Source organism: Gymnoscopelus microlampas (genome assembly GCF_963454915.1).
Source record: "Gymnoscopelus microlampas genome assembly, contig: SCAFFOLD_31, whole genome shotgun sequence".
In the NCBI taxonomy this organism is placed as follows: Eukaryota; Metazoa; Chordata; class Actinopteri; order Myctophiformes; family Myctophidae; genus Gymnoscopelus; species Gymnoscopelus microlampas.
This window is the reverse complement of record NW_028155810.1, coordinates 154,716-176,913: the sequence shown is the minus strand read 5'-3', so window position 1 is coordinate 176,913 and position 22,198 is coordinate 154,716. Positions and strand designations below refer to the sequence as shown.

The 22,198-nt window shown below is 41.2% G+C and overlaps 2 protein-coding genes across 2 annotated transcripts in view; both read left to right on the top strand.

Moving 5' to 3' along the window:
* LOC311041235 (uncharacterized protein) overlaps nt 1-22,198 on the top strand; it is a 254,350-nt gene that overhangs the window by 196,192 nt on the left and 35,960 nt on the right. The gene's annotated exons all lie outside the window — the stretch shown is intronic.
* Nucleotides 2,379-5,166, top strand: LOC311041233 (uncharacterized protein; the record flags this gene model as incomplete). Its single annotated transcript, XM_084086138.1, has 8 exons — nt 2,379-2,592; nt 3,130-3,189; nt 3,363-3,439; nt 3,597-3,651; nt 4,304-4,357; nt 4,489-4,539; nt 4,888-4,941; nt 5,131-5,166. The coding sequence occupies exons 1-8, from the start codon at nt 2,497-2,499 to the stop codon at nt 5,164-5,166; spliced, it is 483 nt and encodes a 160-aa protein (XP_083942264.1). The 5' UTR covers nt 2,379-2,496.

Below are 22,198 nucleotides of genomic sequence, written 5' to 3'. Positions count from 1 at the left end.
TTTCCTTGTTTGCCAATGAAAGTTTTTTTTTTCTGATTGCAAAACGTCTTCTCTCTCAAAACCTAAGTCTTTGGTCTCGATTATTTTTTCTCTCTCAAATCTTTTTCTTTTGTTTGGTTAATAAAGACACAAATGTAACTCCATACTATTCTACCTGCAGACAACATATGGGTTGGCAATTACCTATTTCTGGTCTACTAGGTAATCTGATTGGGCTAATTGACGTGATCAGTTGAGTTAATTCAACCAACAACTATTATTGTTTGAGTGTGCATAGAACTTTTCTCCCCAAATAGATAGTCTGCATGTATTACTGATTTTTTGTTAGGTTTTTATTAAATTGTTTATCTTATACTATGCTTGTAGAAGTCATCTATAGTCATCTCTTATCATCTATAGTCATCTATACGTAAGTAAGCCTTGCCGAGCCATGAGGCCCATAAGGGAGGAGGCTGCTATATCTCATGTTTTTGTAGCCTGAGGCAGCTTGATGTACATGTACATCCCCTGGACATGATAGTTCGCCACATGGACCCCCCAACAATCCAACCCTTGATGCTGAATGCCAAGCAGGAGGCATATTGGTTTGACAGGCTAATCAGCAGCGTATCAATTTTAGTAAAGGCTAAGTTAACACGTGTGCCTGCAAAGGTTGCCTACGTACACCGCCTTCTCTCCTAATCTATTCACACACGCACACACACACACACACACACACACACACACACACACACACACACACACACACACACACACACACACACACACACACACACACACACACACACACACACACACACACACACACACAGAGAGAGACAACCTTGTACAATGAGAAAGGGACAGGTGGTCTTCAACAACAGAACCTATTTGTTTGCTAGGGTTTTAGAATCTTCATAAAGGCCTTGTGGTGAATTGCCAAGCAGTATGAGGGGATTGTTGAACAATAGAAAAATGAAAAAGAAATCCAATGGGGCCATTCTTACTGACTTGAATGAGCAATCAGGGACTGGGAGTCCATAATGCTCAGAGGCCTGAGGATTGAAACATAAACATACCACACCACTTCAGCCCCCCATGCATGCAGGCAGTGCTTCTTAAACAGTTTGATAATGACATGCGCTAGTTGGGTTTTAAAGCCTGCATACATACACCAGGCCTTACTTTAGTGACCTGTCAACTGGCCGTATACAGAAGGTGCAGGGGTCTTAGTCATTCATGAGCATGCAGAGGCGATATTAAAAATAGGAAAAATCTATAGGCCCTTCTGACTGACTTCAATGAGCCATCGGGGACTGGGAAACAATAATGCTCTGAGCCCTGCTTGCCTAATCTGTATGTGCATGTGTACATTTTTTGTGGTTTTTATTGTAGCTATACTGAAATTCAGGGGCAGGCTCTGGAACAGTGTAAGTCTGCCCAATTTTATAGAGGCCCGGGCCTCCTGACCTTTTGTTCCCCAACAGAGGATTGAACCTATAGGTGGTTGGTTCAGGCCCAATGCTCACCAGGGCAGGCCTCCTACCTGCCCAGAGGGGTTTGAAAAGCCACATGTATCTATGTATCCATCTACTGTATTCATCTATCTGTCTGTCTGTCTGTCTGTATGTCTGTCTGTCTGTCTGTCTGTCTGTCAGAGTAGCCTACTTCTACATTGCAGTAGGCCTATTGATACTTTTAAGTAAAACATTTGAGTACTTTTTCCACCACTGGTGTGTGTCCTATTGAATCTAATGGGACACGTAGTTGCGAACGCGCCTCCGCCCAAGTGGAGCTTACTATGAAATCCTGCTCGGCTTGTGTGTGGGTCTGTCTGTCTGTCTGTCTGTGTGCGTGCACTGCCTGTGTGCAGCCTCCAGAGTGCGCCAGAGTGCCGAGCAGGGTTTCTCACACACACACACACACACACACACACACACACACACACACACACACACACAGACGCCTGCACTACAGTGTGGCCATGAAGAACGCAGGAATGTAGACAATGCTCTGATTAAAATGCACACACCTGCAACATATTTCGAGCTGCGTTCGCTTCCAGCGTTTGCGCGTCTTACTTGTATACTACTAACAGTAGAACAACAAAATAGTTGGATGAAAGTGTAAATAATAAAATAACAATAATAATAAATATGTTCTAATTTCACCGGAACTACTACTTGTGTCAAGGGTTATTGGGCGGGACCGGGTAAATTAGCCGATCTACAAGCTCACAAAGCATTGCAAAGCCAAGGGCTGAGAGTTTGTAAATCAACTGTTTCCGCTCCGCACCAGGCAGGAACAGTCTGTGATTAGGACGCACACAGTCAGTCAGCCGGCAGCCAGGCAGCCACGCTGTAGCAGACTAGAATTGTTCTGCTTTTTAGGTCCTAGCGTTTATTTTACACCCGCAGAAAAACAAATTGTTCCTTTTATTCTAGCACTCTGTTTTTCTCTCTCTCCCACTCCTTTCCCCATTAATCCATTTGTTTGATACGTCGAGAAAACAATATCATGGATCAAAGAAGGAAAAGAATGAGAGGGTCGATGTTTTGTCATCGTTGTGATGAAGTCTTCTCCAAATCGGCATTTTACCGCCATCAAGAAATGGTAAGATTCCAACACTATTAAACTTAGTTTATAGGGAGGGATAGTTTAAACTGTTTAGGGTAGTGGTTCTCAAACATTTTCATGTCAATGGCCGCACACCCGCGGCAGTACAGGCTGTGAGGCCTCTCGTCTTTTGTAAAGATAAATAATACGCTGTCACTACTGACCAAAACAAAGACGGTTTTAATATGTTGAAAGCCTACATTCCGTAGTGGGTAGACTCTGAGCCCCCCAACTCACGTCTAAAATACACTTTTTGGCCATATAATAAAATATTTCATCAGGAGGAAAACCTGTACCTAGGTACAGTATATTTATGGAGGTAAGGTTACTAGTAAAAAGTATGGAAACAAGTATAGACCCATGGGGGACTTTGGTCAGCTGAAGTATAGAGTTTAAGCACAGGGTGAGAATGATGATGGCAGTATAAAAGAGCATGTGTCTTAACAACTGATTAATGATATAGGATGTTGGGGGGCCTTCATTGTAATACATGCCCTAAATCAGCTCTTGCTCTCCTTGCATGTTGTCAACCAGACGGGGAACAGAAACCAGACCACAGACAACACGGATAATGCGTCTGAAGAAAATGTACAGGTAACAGATGTGTTAAATTAGAGTTGACCAGTCTTAACTATTATCCCACAGTGGTGTGAATGAGATGACATAATATACATTGTACTCAACTACTGAGTGTGCGTGTGTAAACTGTATTTGTGTCCTAAATGGCTAAATGATATTGGATATTTTCTTTGTATTTTCACCTCTAGAAGATAAGCAGACTGCACTCAAACCGCATTGAGTCATCAGAAGATGAACAGCACCAGCGGAAGCAGGTAAATGAAGCGTTGGGATTTCAGTTGACCTTGACTCGTAACCACATGAACCCTAGCGTCCCTATTCTGGTCATAACGTACTGAGTGTGCGTGTGTAAACTGTATTTGTGTCCTAATGGCTAAATAATATTGGATATTTTATTTTTATTTTCACCTCTAGAAGATAAGCAGGCACTCAAACCGCATTGAGTCATCAGAAGATGAACAGCACCAGCGGCAGCAGGTAAATGAAGCGTTGAAATATCAGTTGACCTTGACTCGTAACCACATGAACCCTAGCATCGCTATTCTGGTCATAATCGGCAAATATTCACCAAAAAATATATGTAAATCTTTTTGGTTAAAATAAATGGTGTAGAGGGGAGTGAGGGCGGTGAACTTAAAGAAGGTCCAAGGTAGCTCTGTTCAGTTCACGTAGAAATATTTTAGCCCCTCTGTGTAAACCTCTGGTACTTGATGGCTTGTTGGTCAAAGTCATTGTCAGAGTCACATATTCTCTGTAGTCTCTGAAACTGCCCAAAAGCTATATTGGAGATGAGACTAGAGTGATGGAAGCTGTCTGCCCGTAGGATTTTATATTTATTTCCTGTGTAATGGATTAATAATGTTGCGCTGAAAACTCTTCCACCGGACTGAGAGGCGCTCGCAAAAGCTCGCTCATCTTTAGCAGTGTCTAGCAGTATTTTTTTCCGCAGATTGCAAAGGAAATAAACTCTTGTCCTGAAGTATATAGGGTTTAAGTGGTTTACTGTTGGGTCACAGTGTGAGATTACAGTATACATTGCAGTCAACTACTATGTGTGCGTGTGTAAACTGTATTTGTCCTCCTAATTACTAAACGATTTTGGATATTTTCTTTGTATTTTGACCTCCAGAAGATGAGAAGATTACACCGCTTTGAAGATTCTTCAGAAGATGAGCAGCAGCAGGTAACTGAAGTGATGAACTTATTAGATGACGGTATAGAAATTACAGCGTAGCTGTTGATGTTGGGGGCATACATACTGTAGGAATACATGCCCTAATTCAGCTCTTGCTGTCCTTGCTTGGTGTCAACCAGATGGAGAACAGAAACCAGGCCACAGATGATGAATCTGAAGAAAATGTACAGGTAACTGAAGTGTAATTGAAGTTTTTGTTTGGCAACTGTGGCAGGCAAATGAGGAAAATAATTTTGTTTATTGCATGTCCAGTTGTCCACTCTTGAATAGAAATATATATGTAGGTTTAGTTGTTGCACTTATGTTGTTTGTTGTCATGTTGCTTAGACACCAGAACCATGCATAGTGAGCCTTATTGTAGAGGAGCTATTCCCTGTTTTTCCCGAATTTTGACTTGTTTTGAGTTACTAATAGTTAGGATGGGAAAATGCAGGGGAAAAGTCCAGCTATATGTACTTGTTAAATGCCCCACATTCCAGTTAATAATCCAGTTATTGTCCTAATATTTTGTGCTCCAGATGACCAGAAGCTTCCCTTCTACCACCACTGAAAATTCTTCAGAAGATGAGCAGGTAAATGAACTCGTTTTCACAGAGCCAAAGTGCAGGAAGCATAGTGGAAATTTTGAAATCCAACTCATGTGAAAACGGCCACTGAGCTTGTGTAGTGGAAGTTTTGGCGTACTAAACTTTACGGCAAGCTACCTAGTCATCACAGCACTGGAAGTCTGTCTGGAGCGCATATCCCTCCGGTCTCACTAGATCCAGCATTCTTTTGCCGTCAAGTCTGGATATTAAAACTTGTGTCAGTTGTCATATCACCATGCAGTCAATCAATGCTTGCTGCCCGACGCGCGTTGCGAGTTTCAGTTACAGGGGAGGGCGGCCCGGGCGGGTTTAAAAAGACTTCACTTCATCGCCTGTGATCTTAGCTTAGTCCTAAAAAGAATATCCTATGGAAGAAGAGAGATGTTTTATAATTCTTCATTGTCTGAACAAGTTTTGGTCAGTGAGAGGGCTGCATGTCGTCTCATCTCTGTTCACTGACAGGGCGCAGTCATGTTAGGGTTGCTATACTGTAGTAACCCGACGCTGCACGTACAGCCGAATGTATACTTGGTCATACAACAGGGTTGTGCGCAAAAAATATCAGATCTACAAGCTCACAACGCATCGCATGTGCGAGACATCGTGATCTTGTTGATCTGCCATTTTCGACCAACGACCAGCTGAACGGCGAAGTATTACTTGAACTAACAACTGGTGAGCTTTTTTTTCTGCTGATGGTCGATGGGAATATTTTGACATATCACACAAGCTTAATTCTCTTAAATCTGAGATTTTATGCTTGAAACAGATCTGCCAATTCCACTCCACCTGTTAACCCCCGTGTCTCCGGTATAATGAATGATTGAGAAAGAGAAAACAGCTTGCCTATCCACTGTTCTTTCAATGGATTAAAGTTACAATCTCACATGCTTACAGTCACCTCTTGCGCGAGTAAGTACTATAACGTTAGAAAATAAACAAATGAAAACGGTCGCTTATCAGGCAATACCAGACTTTTGCTGCCGAAAAGGGCGGTGTTCACTCTCCATTCCGACATCTCACCACTCCGACTAGTGGCGTGCGGTTAGGGTTAGGGTTAGGGTTAGGTATAGGGTTCGTCAACGTCGGAAAGGCGACATGTCGGAAAGGAGAAATGCACCCCGAAAAGGGCATGTGAAAATGGCCTTTGCCATGCCAGCAAGTTGTGCAAATTATTTTGCTGGAGCCAGTGAAAACGTGGCTTTAGTTGTTGCACTTACAATGGATTCATGTTGCTTGCAGCTTAGCTTATATAAAAGGACACCAGAACCATGCGTATTGAGCCTGATGGTGATTAAAGATTAAAAGATGCTACCATTCATTATCAATGGAAACCAGCGACATGAAGATACAAAGATACATCCGACGTTTGTAGCTCTAGCAACATGGCTACAAATTCAAGTTGAGCAGGGTTCAACTTCCAGATACAAAGCTACAACAAGCTACAATCTGCCCGTGTGAACAGACAATTATTGTAGAGGAGCTACCTATTTTCTGTTTTTACAGAATTTTGGCTTAGGTTGTTTTGAGTCACAGTTATCTGTTACTAATAGTTAGGATGGGAAAATGCAGAAGAAAATTCCAGGTATATGTACTTGGTATAAATACCCCACAATCCAGTTATTAATCGAGTTATTGTCCTGATCTTTTGTGCTTCAGATGACCAGAAGCCTCACTTCAAGCACCAATGAAGATTCCTCAGAAGATGAGCAGGTAAATGAAGTGAAATATTAAATCTGCATTAACACTGTTCATGATAATGACTGATCCATACGACCATCCATAAGAGTGATCTTGACCAGAGAAATTAGCAAATTAGACGACTTGCTTGCAATAATTCCCTTCATTACGGGGCCAGAGCTCTGCTCTGGACACGTATTGTTATTCGCATTATTCTGTCACTTCTGCCACTTTTCGCAGTTCTGGCTGAACCGCGCTGTCGCTTTTTACGAAACTCGGCCATATGGTAGATGGTCATGAAAAACGATCAAAAAATAATTCTCACAATCTTTCGTCCAAAGGTGGCGCTATAGCACTCAATTGAAAATGCCAACTTTGACCAGGTACAACTCATGCCCTGTTTGACCTACAGCCATGAAACTTGGATACACATATGCGTCTCCTCATGCTGAACAACTTTCACACTCTGACTTTTGACCTCTGACCTTTAGATCTCCCACCATTTTGAATTATATGAAAAACAGTCATTGGCTCCTAACTTCTGCATTTTTTCACTTATGGAAAATCCGTTGGAATTTTTTGTAGGCAGTGGTCCAAAGTTCATGTGTAAAATGTTTCGTGCAGATTGCTCAAAAATCCCAGGAGGAGATAGATTTTAACTATTACAGTTTTATGAAAATTATTCATCTGTGCCTAAAACATACATGCAGACTCACATTTCTTTGAAACTTTGCAGAAATGTACAGGGTCATTCCAAATATCACTGAAACCAATCTCACTCCAATTGGCCAAAAGGGGGCTCTATAGCAATTTTTTGAAAAGGCAGACTTTAAACAGGCATAAGTCATGCCTCGTTTGGCCGAAAGTCGTGAAACTTGCTTACACATGTGCCTTGACTCATGAGGAACACATCTATCTCTTTGACCAGTAAGCTCCGCCCTTAGATTGTCCGCAATTTTGAGCAGTTTGAAAAACACTTAAACCCAGGATTTTTCGGCTATTTGCGTGAAACTGTATCATCTGTGAGATCTCCTTTTTCACAGTTACTTATCTGTTGGGCCAATGGCGTCTCCCTTAAATGAATGCTTCACAATCTCAGGGTCGCCAGTTCAAGCCTCACTTGATGCAGACTTAATTTAAGTTGAATTGCAAACAACATGACTGTATCATTGAATACATGTGCAACTGGTAAAGGTAATGATGAAATGCTTCTTGGAGAGAGTATGTTTTTGCAATGTATGACAAACTTCATTGTGAAAATAACCGATCTACAATCTCAAAACTTTTCAGATAGCAACATGTTTCTGAGCTTGTAGATCGGCTGCTTTCATTGGTTCACTTTTATCTTCAACAGATGACCTCAGCCTGGACAAAGCTATAGCCCTATAGGTAGTGTCTCAGCCTGTGAATCCAAAGGTCGAGAGTTTGATTCCTGTCAATGGCAATAGGTTGAGATGTCAATGAATGAGGTTTTTCACCTGGGATTGCCCCCCTGCGTCCTATATATGACCACCTCAGCTGGGTTGGGCTGAAAAGAATATTCGCCTGTTGGAATCATTTGCTTTGTCTCAATTTCAATCTATTCCCTTTCCATGTCTTATTGTGCTATTATTACGGGGCCAGAGCTCAGCTCTGGACCTGTTTTGTTATTGGCAGTATTCTGTCACTTCTTCTGCCACTTTTCGCAGTTCTGGCTGAACCGTGCAGTCGCTTTTTACGAAACTCTGCCATAAGGTAGATGGTCATGAAAAACGATCAAGAAATAATTCTCACAATCTTTCGTCCAAAGGTGGCGCTATAGCACTCAATTGAAAATGGCAACTTTGAACAGGTACAACTCATGCCCTGTTTGACCTAGAGTAATGAAACTTGAATACACATATGCGTCTCCTCATGCTGAACAACTTTCACCCTCTGACTTTTGACCTCTGACCTTTAGATCGCCCACCATTTTGAATTATATGTAAAACAGTCATTGGCTCCTAACTTCTGCATTTTTTCACTTATGGAAAATCCGTTGGAAATTTTTGTAGGCAGTGGTCCAAAGTTCAAGTGTTAAACGTTTCGTGCAGATTGCTCAAAAATCCCAGGAGGAGATAGATTTTAACTATTACAGTTTTATGAAAATTATTCATCTGTGCCTAAAACATACATGCAGACTCACATTTCTTTGAAACTTGGCAGAAATGTACAGGGTCATTCCAAATATCACTGAAACCAATCTCACTCCAATTGGCCAAAAGGGGGCGCTATAGCAATTTTTTGAAAAGGCAGACTTTAAACAGGCATAAGTCATGCCTCGTTTGGCCGAAAGTCGTGAAACTTGCTTACACATGTGCCTTGACTCATGAGGAACACATCTATCGCTTTGACCAGTAAGCTCCGCCCGTAGATTGTCCGCAATTTTGAGCAGTTTGAAAAACACTTAAACCCAGGATTTTTCAGCTATTTGCGTGAAACTGTATCATCTGTGTAATCTCCTTTTTCATAGTTCCTTGTCTGTTGGTCCAATGGCGTCTCCCTTAAATGAGTGCCTCACAGTCTCAAGGTCGCCAGTTCAAGCCTCTCTTAACGCAGACTTAATTTAAGTTGAATTGCAAACAACATGACTGTATCAATGAATACATGTGCAAATGGTAAAGATAACCTGAAATGCTTATTTGAGAGTACGATTTCTCAATGTATGACATACTTCATTCTGAAAATAGCCGATCTACAATCTCAAAACTTTTCAGATAGCAACGTGTTTCTGAGCTTGTAGATCGGCTGCTTTCACTGTTTTCGGTAGCGAGGAGACATACAATTTCTCTATTGGTAAATGGTTTGTGAACGAGTGATCTTAGTGTTGGCTTGGTTCATGACAGAAGGCAAGAGTTTATGATCTTCAACAGACAACATCAGCCTGGACAAAGCTATAGCACTATAGGTAGTGTTGCAGCCTATTAGCCTATCATGGGGCGGCCATAGCTGGGTGGTTAGTGAGCACGCCTAGGGAACCAGAGGCCCTGGTTGCCCCAGGTTTGATTCCGGGCCATCCCAGCATATGCGTCGATGAAATGCAATTTGTCCCTGAGCAAGACTCTTAACCCCTAATTGCTCACAGGTTCTCATTGGAAACAAGACCACAAGGACTTTCATGAACGACCTGTTAAAAGGAATTATCCTTATCCTAGTCCGAAGGTTGAGAGTTCGATTCCTGTTAATGGCAATAGGTTGAGATGTCCAATCTATCCATTCTGTTTCCATCTCTCTCTCTCTCATCAATCTATTCCGTTTCCATGTCTCTCTTCAATCTATTCCGTTTCCATGTGTCTCTCTCTCTCTCTGTCTCTCTCTCTCTCTCTCTAGTCTCTCTCTCTCCAGTTTCCATGTCTGTCTGTCTCTCTCTCACTGGCCCCGTATTATCGCTGCTTGCAGCTATATTTAGACTTGGTATTCATGACTTAAGACTTGACTTCAGATACATGGCTCAAAAGACATTATACTGTACACCGATCCAGTGATGCTGCTAGCCCTGCATACTGGATCCATCATGCATCCATCACATTTTTATTAAAGGATGCATTAAACCAACCACCATCTTTTTCATATTATGAACTTTGTATCTTAGTTTGTACTCTGTATTCTGAGTTTGTTACTTTCCAAGAAGTAGTGCATATAGAATGTACATTAGGACAGTGTTTCTCAACCTGTGGGTCGATTCTTTTCTTTTTTTTTGCAGGGCGTTATAAGCTTGTAGATCTGCTATTTTCAAAATGTGTATCACGTGCGCGCGCGCGCACACACACACACACACACACACACACACACACACACACACACACACTTTATTGTACGTCGAACAGTATACATTTTGGCAAATGTTTAATTTTCTGATAATTTAAAAATACATTGATGTACTTTATTTAGTAAGACATGAGAACATCAGTACAGGGAAGTACAAATTCACAATACAAGGTCTACTAAACTGGGAGACTCATTAAGCACTGAGCTTGTTTAAGATGAGATCCCCATGCACACAAATCATGATGAAATATAAGAGACAGACAGATATACACACTACTATACAGAATGTCATACAATCAGTTTACAGGTTACTGGTATGAAGAGTGGAAACTTTTTTACAAGAATGTAGCTATAAGTATAACCCTCGGAGATCAAAGACAACGAGAGGGGAAAAAAATATTACATTGAAAACCTAGCAACATCACTTTAGATCATAAGTTACTGTTAGCACTGGGGGATAAATCTGGTGTAATTTGGTGTAAAAATCAAAATTGAGATTCACTTGAACAAAGTATGGCATGGATTGCTCTGTTGAGCTGTCTGTTTTACAGCGGTTTCACACTATGGTCCTGGGTGCGCACTCGAGACCGCTTGGAAGGTTTCGCGCTAGTGTGAATGTTGCGCATCGTTCCCCAAAACGGATCGCCGTTCCGTACCCGAAACCACCTCGGGAGGTAGTCTCGGGTGCGATTCTTGCGTCCTCGGGGACGGTACACTGCAATGTGAAAGCAAGCATATCGTTTGACGGAAGTGGCCCGCTATTTGTAAAAGGTGACGGTATATAAACTCGACAAAAACAGTCAACAAAAACACGTCGCAGATCAATCCACAGGGGTTCAACCATGGCCGGATCCCGCGGGTTAATTTCATCATTAAATTATAAAATGAACCCGCGGGATGATGAAAGATTTAGTATCATCCCGCGGGTTAATTTTATCATTAAATGACCAAATGAACCCGCGGGATGATGCGCTAAAACCCGCAATATTTATATATAAAACTTATTTATTTATTTATATAAAACATTACATACAGAAATAGAATGAGAGCGCGAGATAGAAAGAGAGGCCGTGTCATGGCCATATAATGACAGCAACAATATATATATATATATATAATAGTATATCTTGTGGATATCTTGTGGAGTTTCAACTACTATGCATCCCATAAATATATAGCTTGTAAGGCTTTGTAATTTGAAATTTGTAAGTAAATATGGTAACTCATTTAGATGTAGGCCTACGTAGGTTTATGGTTTCCCATGGACTATAGCCGTTTCACTCATGATGCAATTTCTCTTTCATAACAGATACATACATGTGCCAGATAATCCCCACACAAAGAGAGTAAAAAAAGAAAAGATGTTACTTTATTTAGTAAGACATGAGAAAGAGTACATGGAAGTACAATTCACAATACAAGGTTTCAGTCATTCAGTCCGACTTCACTGTATAGGCTAGTTGCCTTTTCATAAATGATATATTTTTGTACTTAAGCTGTCGTGAAAGTTTATAATATTTAGAGAAATGTAAGGTTTCAAATACAAAAGTAGTAGTTGTTGTGAAGGTTAGCAAACTGGACATTTAGACTGAATGTTTCCTGTATCCTCATCTTGCGCGTTGTGTTTCACCAGGTTTTATTTGTGTTGTTTCTCATAAGCGTGCATCCGTTGTCTGTCAACAACACGCGCACCAACAACACAGCAGTCTGTGCCTTGACTTCTGTGCGCTCAGTGCGCTCCTGACTCTCTCCCCAGCGGCAACCCTATATTTATGCGCGACCAGCACAAACATTGTCGCATAGTTGATGACGTCTGTGTCCACTGGCGAAGCACTATGTGCATGCCGCCACCTATAGGATCGGGGGTATATATGCAAGTGTTCTCGGGCGCGTTAGAGCCTTGGCCAGTGTGAATGCGGGCCAGCCAAGCGCACTCGGAAACGAAGCGGTCTGGAGTGCGCACGCGGAACCATAGTGAGAAACCGCCCTTAGAGAGCATCACACACAGCATCACATTGTAAGAATCTTTGACTATCTCTTCATAGATTACCGCAGATTTTCTTGTTAAAGGTGCAGATTTAACTACAGCGTAACCTTGCAATAATTCCCTTCATTAAGGTTTCGAGGCCAATAGGCTCGAAGCCTTATTGCATTCCTTGGCTTTCATTATTAAGGTTTCGAGGCCAATAGGCTCGAAGCCTTATTACATCTCTACACTTTCATTATTATTAAGGTTTCGAGAGCCTGTAAGGCTTCGAAGCCTTATTGCATTCCTTGGCTTTCATTAGGTTTCGAGAGCCTATCAGGCTTCGAACCCTATTACATCTGTAAGAATTCATGATCTTCCGCCGGTTTTGCCAGTTCTGGCCTAACCGCCTGGTCACTTCTTATGAAATTCGGCAATATGGTAGAGGGCTATGCCAAACGGCGAAAACCCGAAACTCACAACCATTGGCCAAAGGGTGGCGCTGTAGCACTCAATTGAACATGCCAACTTTGAACAGGTACAGCTCATGCCCTGTTCGACCTACAGCCATGAAACTTCGATACACACATGCGTCTCCTCATGCCTAACAACTTTCGCTGCTTGACTTTTGACCTCTGACCTTTAGATCTCCCACCATTTCGAATTCTATGAAAAGCAGTAAAAAGCAGTAAAAAAATCACTTCTCCTGGGATTTATGAGCAATCTGTACGAAACTGTATACACATGAACTTTGGACCAATGCCGACAAACGTAACTTAGCGGATTTTCCATAAGTGAAAACGTTAAGCTTTTATAAGCCAATGAAAATTGCAGCTTTTTTTAAATTATTCATCTGCCCCTAACACATACATGCAGACTCACATTTGTTTGACACTTTGCAATATTGTAGAGGGTCCTTCCAAGTATCACTGAAACCAATCTTACTCCAATTGGTCAAAGGGGGGCGCTATAGCAATTTTTTGAAAATGCAAACTTTAAACAGGCAAAAGTCATGCCTCGTTTGGCCGACAGCCGTTAAACCTGCTTACACATGTGCCTTGACTCATGAGGAACACATGTATCACTTTGACCAGTAAGCTCTGCCCTTAGATTGTCTGCAATTTTGAGCAGTTTGAAAAACATTTAAATCCAGGATTTCTGAGCAATTTGCATGAAACTGTGTCAAATACATGTTTGAGGCCCTTTTTCACAGGTTCAGGTGTGTTGGTTCAATAGCTTGATCGCTTAATCATCTGCCTTGAAACCATAGGGTAGCCGGTTCGAATCCCACCTCAGGTAGTCTTAATTATAATTGCATTGCACACAACATGACTATATCAATGAATACATGTGCAATTGTTAAAGATGACGAGAAATGAATACTTGAAAGTAGTTATTTTCAATGTATGACGTACTTCATTCGCGCTTTTGTTTTGTTTTGTTGGATTCTCCCTTTTCACTGTCTAAGGCTGTGTATTGGATAGCTCCACCAGTATGTGTGAGTCTCATGTGCCAAAGGTCCCTGGTTCGAATCCCACTTATTACAGTTCACATTTAAATTGCATTGTACAAAACATGACCCTGTTAATTCAGACATGTGCAATGTTTAGACAATAACACGAAATGCTTTTGAGAGTAGTTGTTTTTTATGTATGACATACTTTCTTGTGAAAATAGACGATCTACAATCTCACACCTTTTTAGATAGCAACGCGTTGTGAGCTTGTAGATCGACTATTTTCCACTAGTTTCCATTCCGAAATATATTGAGCAGTTTGAAAAACATTTAAACCAAGGATTTCTGAGCAATTTGCGTGAAAGTGTGTCATGTGTGTAAACTCCCTTTTCACTAGTACGGGTCTGTTGGCCCAATGGCTTAATCATCTGCCTTGAAACCACAGGGTTCCTGGTTCGAATCCCACGTCATGTAGAATTCATTATAATTGCATTGCACACAACATGACTGTATCAATGAATACATGTGCAATTGTTAACCAGTAAACTCCGCCCTTAGATTGTCTGCAATTTTGAGCAGTTTGAAAAACATTTAAATCCACTATTTCTGAGCAATTTGCGTGAAAGTGTGTCATGTGTGTGAACTCCCTTTTCATCAGTTCGGGTCTGTTGGCCCAATGGCTTAATCATCTGCCTTGATACCAGAGGGTCGCCGGTTCAAATCTCACCTCATGCAGACCTCAACTCAATTGCATTGCACACAACATGACTGTATCAATGAATGACCAATGCCGACAGACGTGAGCAAGCAGATTTTCCATAAGTGAAAACGTTAAGCTTTTTATAAGCCAATGAAAATTGCAGTTTTATGACAATTATTCATCTGCCCCTAAAACATACATGCAGACTCGCATTTGTTTGACACTTTGCAATATTGTAGAAGGTCATTCCAAGTATCACTGAAACCAATCTTACTCCAATTGGTCAAAGGGGGGCGCTATAGCAATTTTTTGAAAATGCAAACTTTAAACAGGCAAAAGTCATGCCTCGTTTGGCCGACAGCCGTTAAACCTGCTTACACATGTGCCTTGACTCATGAGGAACACATGTATCACTTTGACCAGTAAGCTCTGCCCTTAGATTGTCTGCAATTTTGAGCAGTTTGAAAAACATTTAAATCCAGGATTTCTGAGCAATTTGCGTGAAAGTGTGTCATGTGTTTGAACTCCCTTTTCACTAGTTCAGGTGTGTAGGTTCAATAGCTTGATAGCTTAATCATCTGCCTTGAAACCACAGGGTTGCTGGTTCGAATCCCACCTCAGGTAGACTTCATTATAATTGCATTGCACACAACATGACTGTATCAATGAGGAACATATCTATCACTTTGACCAGTAAGCTCCGCCCTTAGATTGTCTGCAATTTTGAGCAGTTTGAAAAACATTTAAATCCAGCATTTCTGAGCAATTTGCGTGAAAGTGTGTCATGTGTGTGAACTCCTTTTTCATCAGTTCGGGTCTGTTGGCCCAATGGCTTAATCATCTGCCTTGATACCACAGGGTCGCTGGTTCAAATCTCACCTCATGCAGACCTCAACTCAATTGCATTACACACAACATGACTGTATCAATGCATGTGCAATTGTTAAAGATAACGAGAAATGCATACTTGAAAGTAGTTATTTTCAATGTATGACGTAATTCATTTGCCCTTTTGTTTTGTGTTGTTGGATTCTCCTTTCTCACTATCTGATGCTGTCGATTCAATAGCTCCACCAGTAGAGTGTGAGAGTGTCAACAGACACCATCAGGGAGGCCATATCTCTAGCTCAATGAGAAGAGAGGCAGCCTGTGAATCCATAGGTCGCTGGTTCGATCCCTGTCCCCAACAATGCGTTGAGGTGATCATCATTTGGAATTCCCCCTATTCCCATGGATTGGATCCACCCCTCTCACTCATCACCAATCACACCTGCCACATGCACAGTACAATTTTTAGGTACTTTTACTTTACTACTCTACTCTACTGCAATTACAGCAGATGACAGCTTTAGTTACTTGTTACTTTGCAGATGTAATTATTAATACAACACCTACAGTAACCACATACAGCCGATCTACAATGTGACGCGTTATGAGCTTGTATGTATATAATAAGCAACCCATGCTGTATGATAACTTACCACATATGAAATCCAATTCTGTCTATCCAATGGCTCAGTCTGTACTGTGGCCATAGCTGAGTGGTTAGTGAGCCCACCTAGGGAGCCAGAGGCCCTGGTTGCCCCAGGTACGATTCCAGGCCAGGCCAGCAAATGTGTCGATGAAATGAAATTTGTCCCTGAGCAAGACTCTTAACCCCTAATTGCTCACAGGCCCTCATTGGAAACAAGACCGCAAGGACTTTCATGAACGGACCTGGAATTATCCTTATCCTTTACACTGTCTACCCACAAGTCTATAGGTCCCTGGTTCAAACCTCAATTTAACCGGTCCAAATATAATTTACTGAACAAAAATCATGACTTTGTTAATTAATGCATGTTCACTTCTTCTCTCTCGCTCTCTCTCTTACTGCCTCTCTTTCTCACTGCCTCTCTCTCTCTCCCTCTCTCTCTCTCTCTCTCTCTCTCCCTCTCTCTCTCTCTCTCTCTCTCTCTCTCTCTCTCTCTCTCTCTCTCTCTCTCTCTCTCTCTCTCTCTCTCTCTTTCCTCTCTCTCTCTCTCTCTCTCTCTTTCTCTCTCTCACTCTGTCACTGTCTGTCTGTCTGCCAGTCTGCCACTCTGTCACTGTCTGTCTGTCTGTCTGTCTGTCTGTCTGTCTGTCTGTCTGCCAGTCTGCCACTCTGTCACTGTCTGTCTGTCTGCCAGTCTGCCACTCTGTCATTGTCTGTCTGTCTGCCAGTCTGCCACTCTGCCACTCTGTCACAGTCTGTCTGTCTGCCAGTCTGCCACTCTGTCACAGTCTGCCAGTCTGCCACTCTGTCACAGTCTGCCAGTCTGCCACTCTGTCACTGTCTGTCTGTCTGCCAGTCTGCCAGTCTGCCACTCTGTCACAGTCTGTCTCAGTGCCAGTCTGCCACTCTGTCACAGTCTGCCAGTCTGCCACTCTGTCACAGTCTGCCAGTCTGCCAGTCTGCCACTCTGTCACAGTCTGCCAGTCTGTCACTCTGTCACAGTCTGCCAGTCTGCCAGTCGGCCACTCTGTCACTGTCTGTCTGTCTGTCTGTCTGCCAGTCTGCCAGTCTGCCACAGTCTGCCTGTCTGCCAGTCTGCCAGTCTGCCACAGTCTGTCACAGTCTGCCAGTCTGCCAGTCTGCCACTCTGTCACAGTCTGCCAGTCTGCCAGTCTGCCAATCTGTCACAGTCTGCCAGTCTGCCACTCTGTCACAGTCTGCCAGTCTGCCATTATTCTCGAAACCGCTCATTGCTGCTTGCAGCTATATTTTGACTTGGTATTCATGACTTACCGTTAAGACTTGACGGTAACCGTCGCGGAATTCATTCATTTCATTGGCTTTATTATCATTCTCATTATTTTGCTGATCCGATTTTTTTCTCTTTGTGTGTTCGTTCTTTCTCATTTTAGTCACATTCTGAGGACCAAGAAGTTTGGAGTGAGAATGAAGTGTCACTGAACAATGGGCAAGACGGCCAAGAAAATCCAGAGGACACTGCTAGATATGAGCAACATGCCATAATCACATTCTTGCTTTTGTTACTGTCAAAGTGGAAGTCATTCTTCACAGTCTCTGACCGGGCATTTGAATCAATCTTAAAAATGTTCAGAATAGTGTTACATGTACTGAGTAGTACATTTTGTGTCGCACCTTTACAAGATATTGTTGCACATTTCCCTGCAACTTTATATATGTTCAGGAAGGCTATATCTGTAAATGGAAATGATTTTACCACATTTGTTGTATGTCCAAAGTGCCATTTTGTATATACCTTGGATGAAGCTGTAACGTTAACACATGATGCTAGTGGGAAGGTCATCCAGAAGAAGTCAAACAAATGTTGCCATGTAGCTTATCCCAGACATTCACAAAAAAAAGAATCGTAATAAATGTGACACTGTGCTAATGAGATCTGTTGTCGGGAAAGACGGAAAAGAGTTTTTTTTACCCAAAAAGAACATTTTGTTATCGAAGTTTGATAAAATCTGTTAGTGATATGTTAAAGCGACCTGGCTTCAAAGAGTCCTGTGAAAAGTGGAGGCAGCGTAATGTTAAGGAGGGAGTATATGCTGACATTTTTGATGGGCAGGTATGGAAGAACTTTCAGGTTTATGAGGGCAAGCCATTTTTACAAGAGTTAGGAAATCTTGGTTTTATGCTCAATGTTGACTGGTTCCAGCCCTATAAAAATATTAATGACTCTGTTGGGGTAATGTACTTTTGCGTGATGAATCTTCCAAGGGAGGAAAGGTTTAAGAAGGACAATATCATAGTTGTTGGAATTATACCTGGTCCACATGAGCCAAAGGAACACATCAATGGTTTTTTGGAACCTTAGGTCAGTGATTTGAAACAACTGTGGGGTGGGTTAATTATTGATGGAAAATGTGTCCGTGGAGCGTTGTTGTCTTTAGCGAGTGACATTCCAGCTGCGAGGAAAACCGGAGGCTTTCTTGGCCACATGGCAATTAAGGGTTGCAGACAATAAGGTAGATTACTCTGGGTTTGATGATACATGGCCGGTTAGAAGTAACACGGACCACTGCAGATATGCCAGAGAAGCTAAGAGGGCAAAAAACAAAGCTAGCAAAAGCCGGATTGAGGGTAAATATGGAGCCAGATACAGCTGTTTACAAGAATTACCATATTTTTATGTTGTTCGAATGCATGTTATTGATCCGATGCATAACTTGCTGGAAGGTACAGCCAAAAGAGTGATGCAAGTTTGGAAAGAAAGAGGTGCAATCTCCAAGGAAGGATTTGCCACAATACAGGAAACTTCCAAGTAACATTGACTCTGGTATACCCTCAAAGATTGAGGCAGCTTTTGAAGGTTTTACTGCAGCACAGTGGAAACTCTGGGTTTGTGTCTATTCCACCTTTGCTCTTAAAGGAGTCATAGGAGAAGAGGACTATAGTTTGTGGAGAGTTTTTGTTGCAGCAACACAATTGCTATGCTCTAGAGTTATTGATGATGTGCAGATTGAGGATGCCCATAGATGTCTCCAAATGTTCTGTAGATCATTTGAAAACCGATATGGTAAACAGTGGTGGACTATGAATATGCATTTACATATACATTTGAAGTCCTGTGTTAAAGACTTTGGTCCTGTTCATGGATTCTGGTGCTTCTCATTTGAACGTGCCAATGGTACATTAGGAGATCATCACACTAATAACCAAGACACTGAAGTGATTATGATGCGAAAATGGCTCGCTGAATGGCAGGTAGCAGGCAAACCGTTAATGTGCCCAGATCTTTTGGATAGATTTGATACAGAGGTTGAAACAGTATTCCATAAGACCCCCACTGCCACAGCTATCCAGGCAGAGAAGTTACATGTCCTACATGATCTCTCGCATGATCATATTTCCCATGGAAACTTTGAGCTTGATAATACTCTAGAAACTCTGCTTCCACCTGTTAAACAGACCACAATGTCAATGTCAGACAATTCAGATCTGCTGTCAATGTTTAAGGTGATGTATCAGAATGAGAGAATTGAGAGAGTATCTTTAAACTACATGTACAGCAGCAGATATAGTTTAGCTGGTGATGTATTTTCAACATGTCGCTATAGGTCAGGATCATCATCATTTGTGACTGCAAAATGGTTGGGTGTTGAGGGAGTCACAGGACATCCCATTATCGACCCTAATGCACTAATGCGCCCGGGAGTGATGTCAAATATATGGAAAGTGTTTGTGTTTTTATGGAGAGATGAATGTTTGACAAAGGTTGAACATGCAGTAGCAAAAGTGAATTGGTTCAAAGAGCATGGGGATAAGTGGCATTTTGGGCAAAACAGCAAGTGCACAGTCTGGGAAACTAATCAAGTACCATGGTCATATGCATCTTTTCTACCACTGAAAAGAATTGCCAGTCAGTGTGCATGCTGTACTTTCAAAGTACCTTTTCTACAGCAAGGCAGGAAACTGTTAATGTGTTGGTAACACTGCCTTCGGCAAGATGTGTTTAACCTGTATAATCATTGTTGTTGGGCAGAATGGCCCCCAACAACCTTTACACAATAGAGAGGGCCCCCCCCCCATTCCCCTGAAATAATTAGATTTTCTTTTTTTGGTCTATAATTGGTATGCCCAAAATGGGGACGTCGGGTTCAAAGGGGTTAAGACTGTCAGTGGGTTTGATACATGTTAGTAGAGGCCCTAGGAGGGGTCCACGTGCAAGCCCTTATTTTTTCTAGTCTGTTTTTATGCATTAGCTGAAGATGTGTTTTATAAAATGTGTTAAACGATATGCTGGAGCTAAAACTTTAAAGAGAGCAGGTGTACAATTGATATTGATGTGTTTGGCCACGGCCTAATGTGGTGTTAGGGGTCCTATTATGTACAGTATGTATATATTTCAAGCTACAGAATGTACGTATATCTGTTTGATCCATATGGCCTAATGTGTTTTAGGGTTCCTATATTATGTATGGTATGTATATATTTTAAGCTACATGATGCATCTGTTTGGAGGTCTGTAGTTGAATGTGTATCTGATATCACTGGACTGAATTTGCAAGATGTATACGTATATCATTTTACATTTGATACATATATATTTCAACAACAAAAAAAAAATTCAACTGATGTGATGTTTTTTGGGGCGGTGTAGCCGCCCCCTATAAGTGAGTTTTGGACACCGACCAAAAAAATTGTGTACCCCCTAACCCTTCCATTGTTAATGCAAATCGATACTTTTTTCATATCAGCCAATCACATTACAGCTAGTGTCATCACCACTAACTGTAATGTGATTGGCTGACTTTGCAAATTCAGGACTGTGATTGGCTAGCGAAACACATGACACATGTGCAGCCCTATGAATAGCAGTATGGACTTTAAAAAAAGTCATTTATCCTTTTTTTAAAGTGAGTCATGTTGTGATGACCACACACCGCCCACTTCACACTGGGTGTGTTTTTTTTTATTACATTTGGATGTATTAAAAGGAAACACTGAATATGCATGGCAAATCGTTTGTAATTCTCTAGTGGCTCCATAATCAATACTTGACTTTAAGTTATATATGAACTTAATATAGACTATTTGTGACACATTCAGATATGCCGTTGATTTGATCCGTATTCTAGACAAAATGCTGTGTTCAGATGTGTCCAGATAGGACATGAGGTGATATTTGGAACACACAGATGACACAAATAAGGTATAGCTGGTATCCTTATATAATATATGTCCTCATGATGTATATTGGGTTCATATTTGACCAAACATGGCATATCAATAAAATCAGGATACGTATCAGAAATGTTCTGTAGTCTACAGAAAATCCAGTGACTTATCCACTGAGATATTTTGGGATTCTGGCCCTTTTTGCCCAGTATAAATCACCAGATTCTGTCAATTTTCGTGATCTATCAATATCCGTTAAATATCTCTCCCAAAACGGGCTCAATGGTAAAATCTGTAATAAGTATATGGTATATGAGAAACGGTGATGATCTATGCTACAGACATTGCAATTATTCTACCCAAAATAGGCCATCAATATATTCCTATAATACTGCATTATGTCATATTCATACTTTGTCAATATATGACTTTAAGTGATATGAACTTTATATAGATTGTAATTGTGACACATTCAGATATGCTGTAGATTTGATCCATATTCTAGACAAAATGCTGTGTTCAGATGTGTCCAGATAGGACATAGGGTGATATTTGGAACACAGATGACACAAATAAGGTATAGCTGGTATCCTTATATAATATATGTCCTCATAATGTATATTGGGTTCATATTTGACCAAATATGGCATATCAATAAACTCAGGATATGTATCAGAAACGTTCTCTATTCTACAGAAAATCCAGTGACGTATCCAATGGGATATTTTGGGATTCTGTCCCTTTTTGCCCAGTATAAATCACCAGATTCTGTCAATTTTCATGACCTATCAATATCAATTAAATATCTCACCCAAAACAGGTCCAATAGCAATATCTGTAGTAAATATGTTTTATATGACAAAAGGTGATGATATATGCTACAGATATTGCCATTATTCTACTCAAAATAGGGTGTCATTATATTCCTATATACTGCGTTACGTCATATTCATACATTGTGTATGACAAGCAGATGAATATTTCATCCATATTTGTTTGGATATGGCTTATGTCAACAAAACTTTCAATATGCAT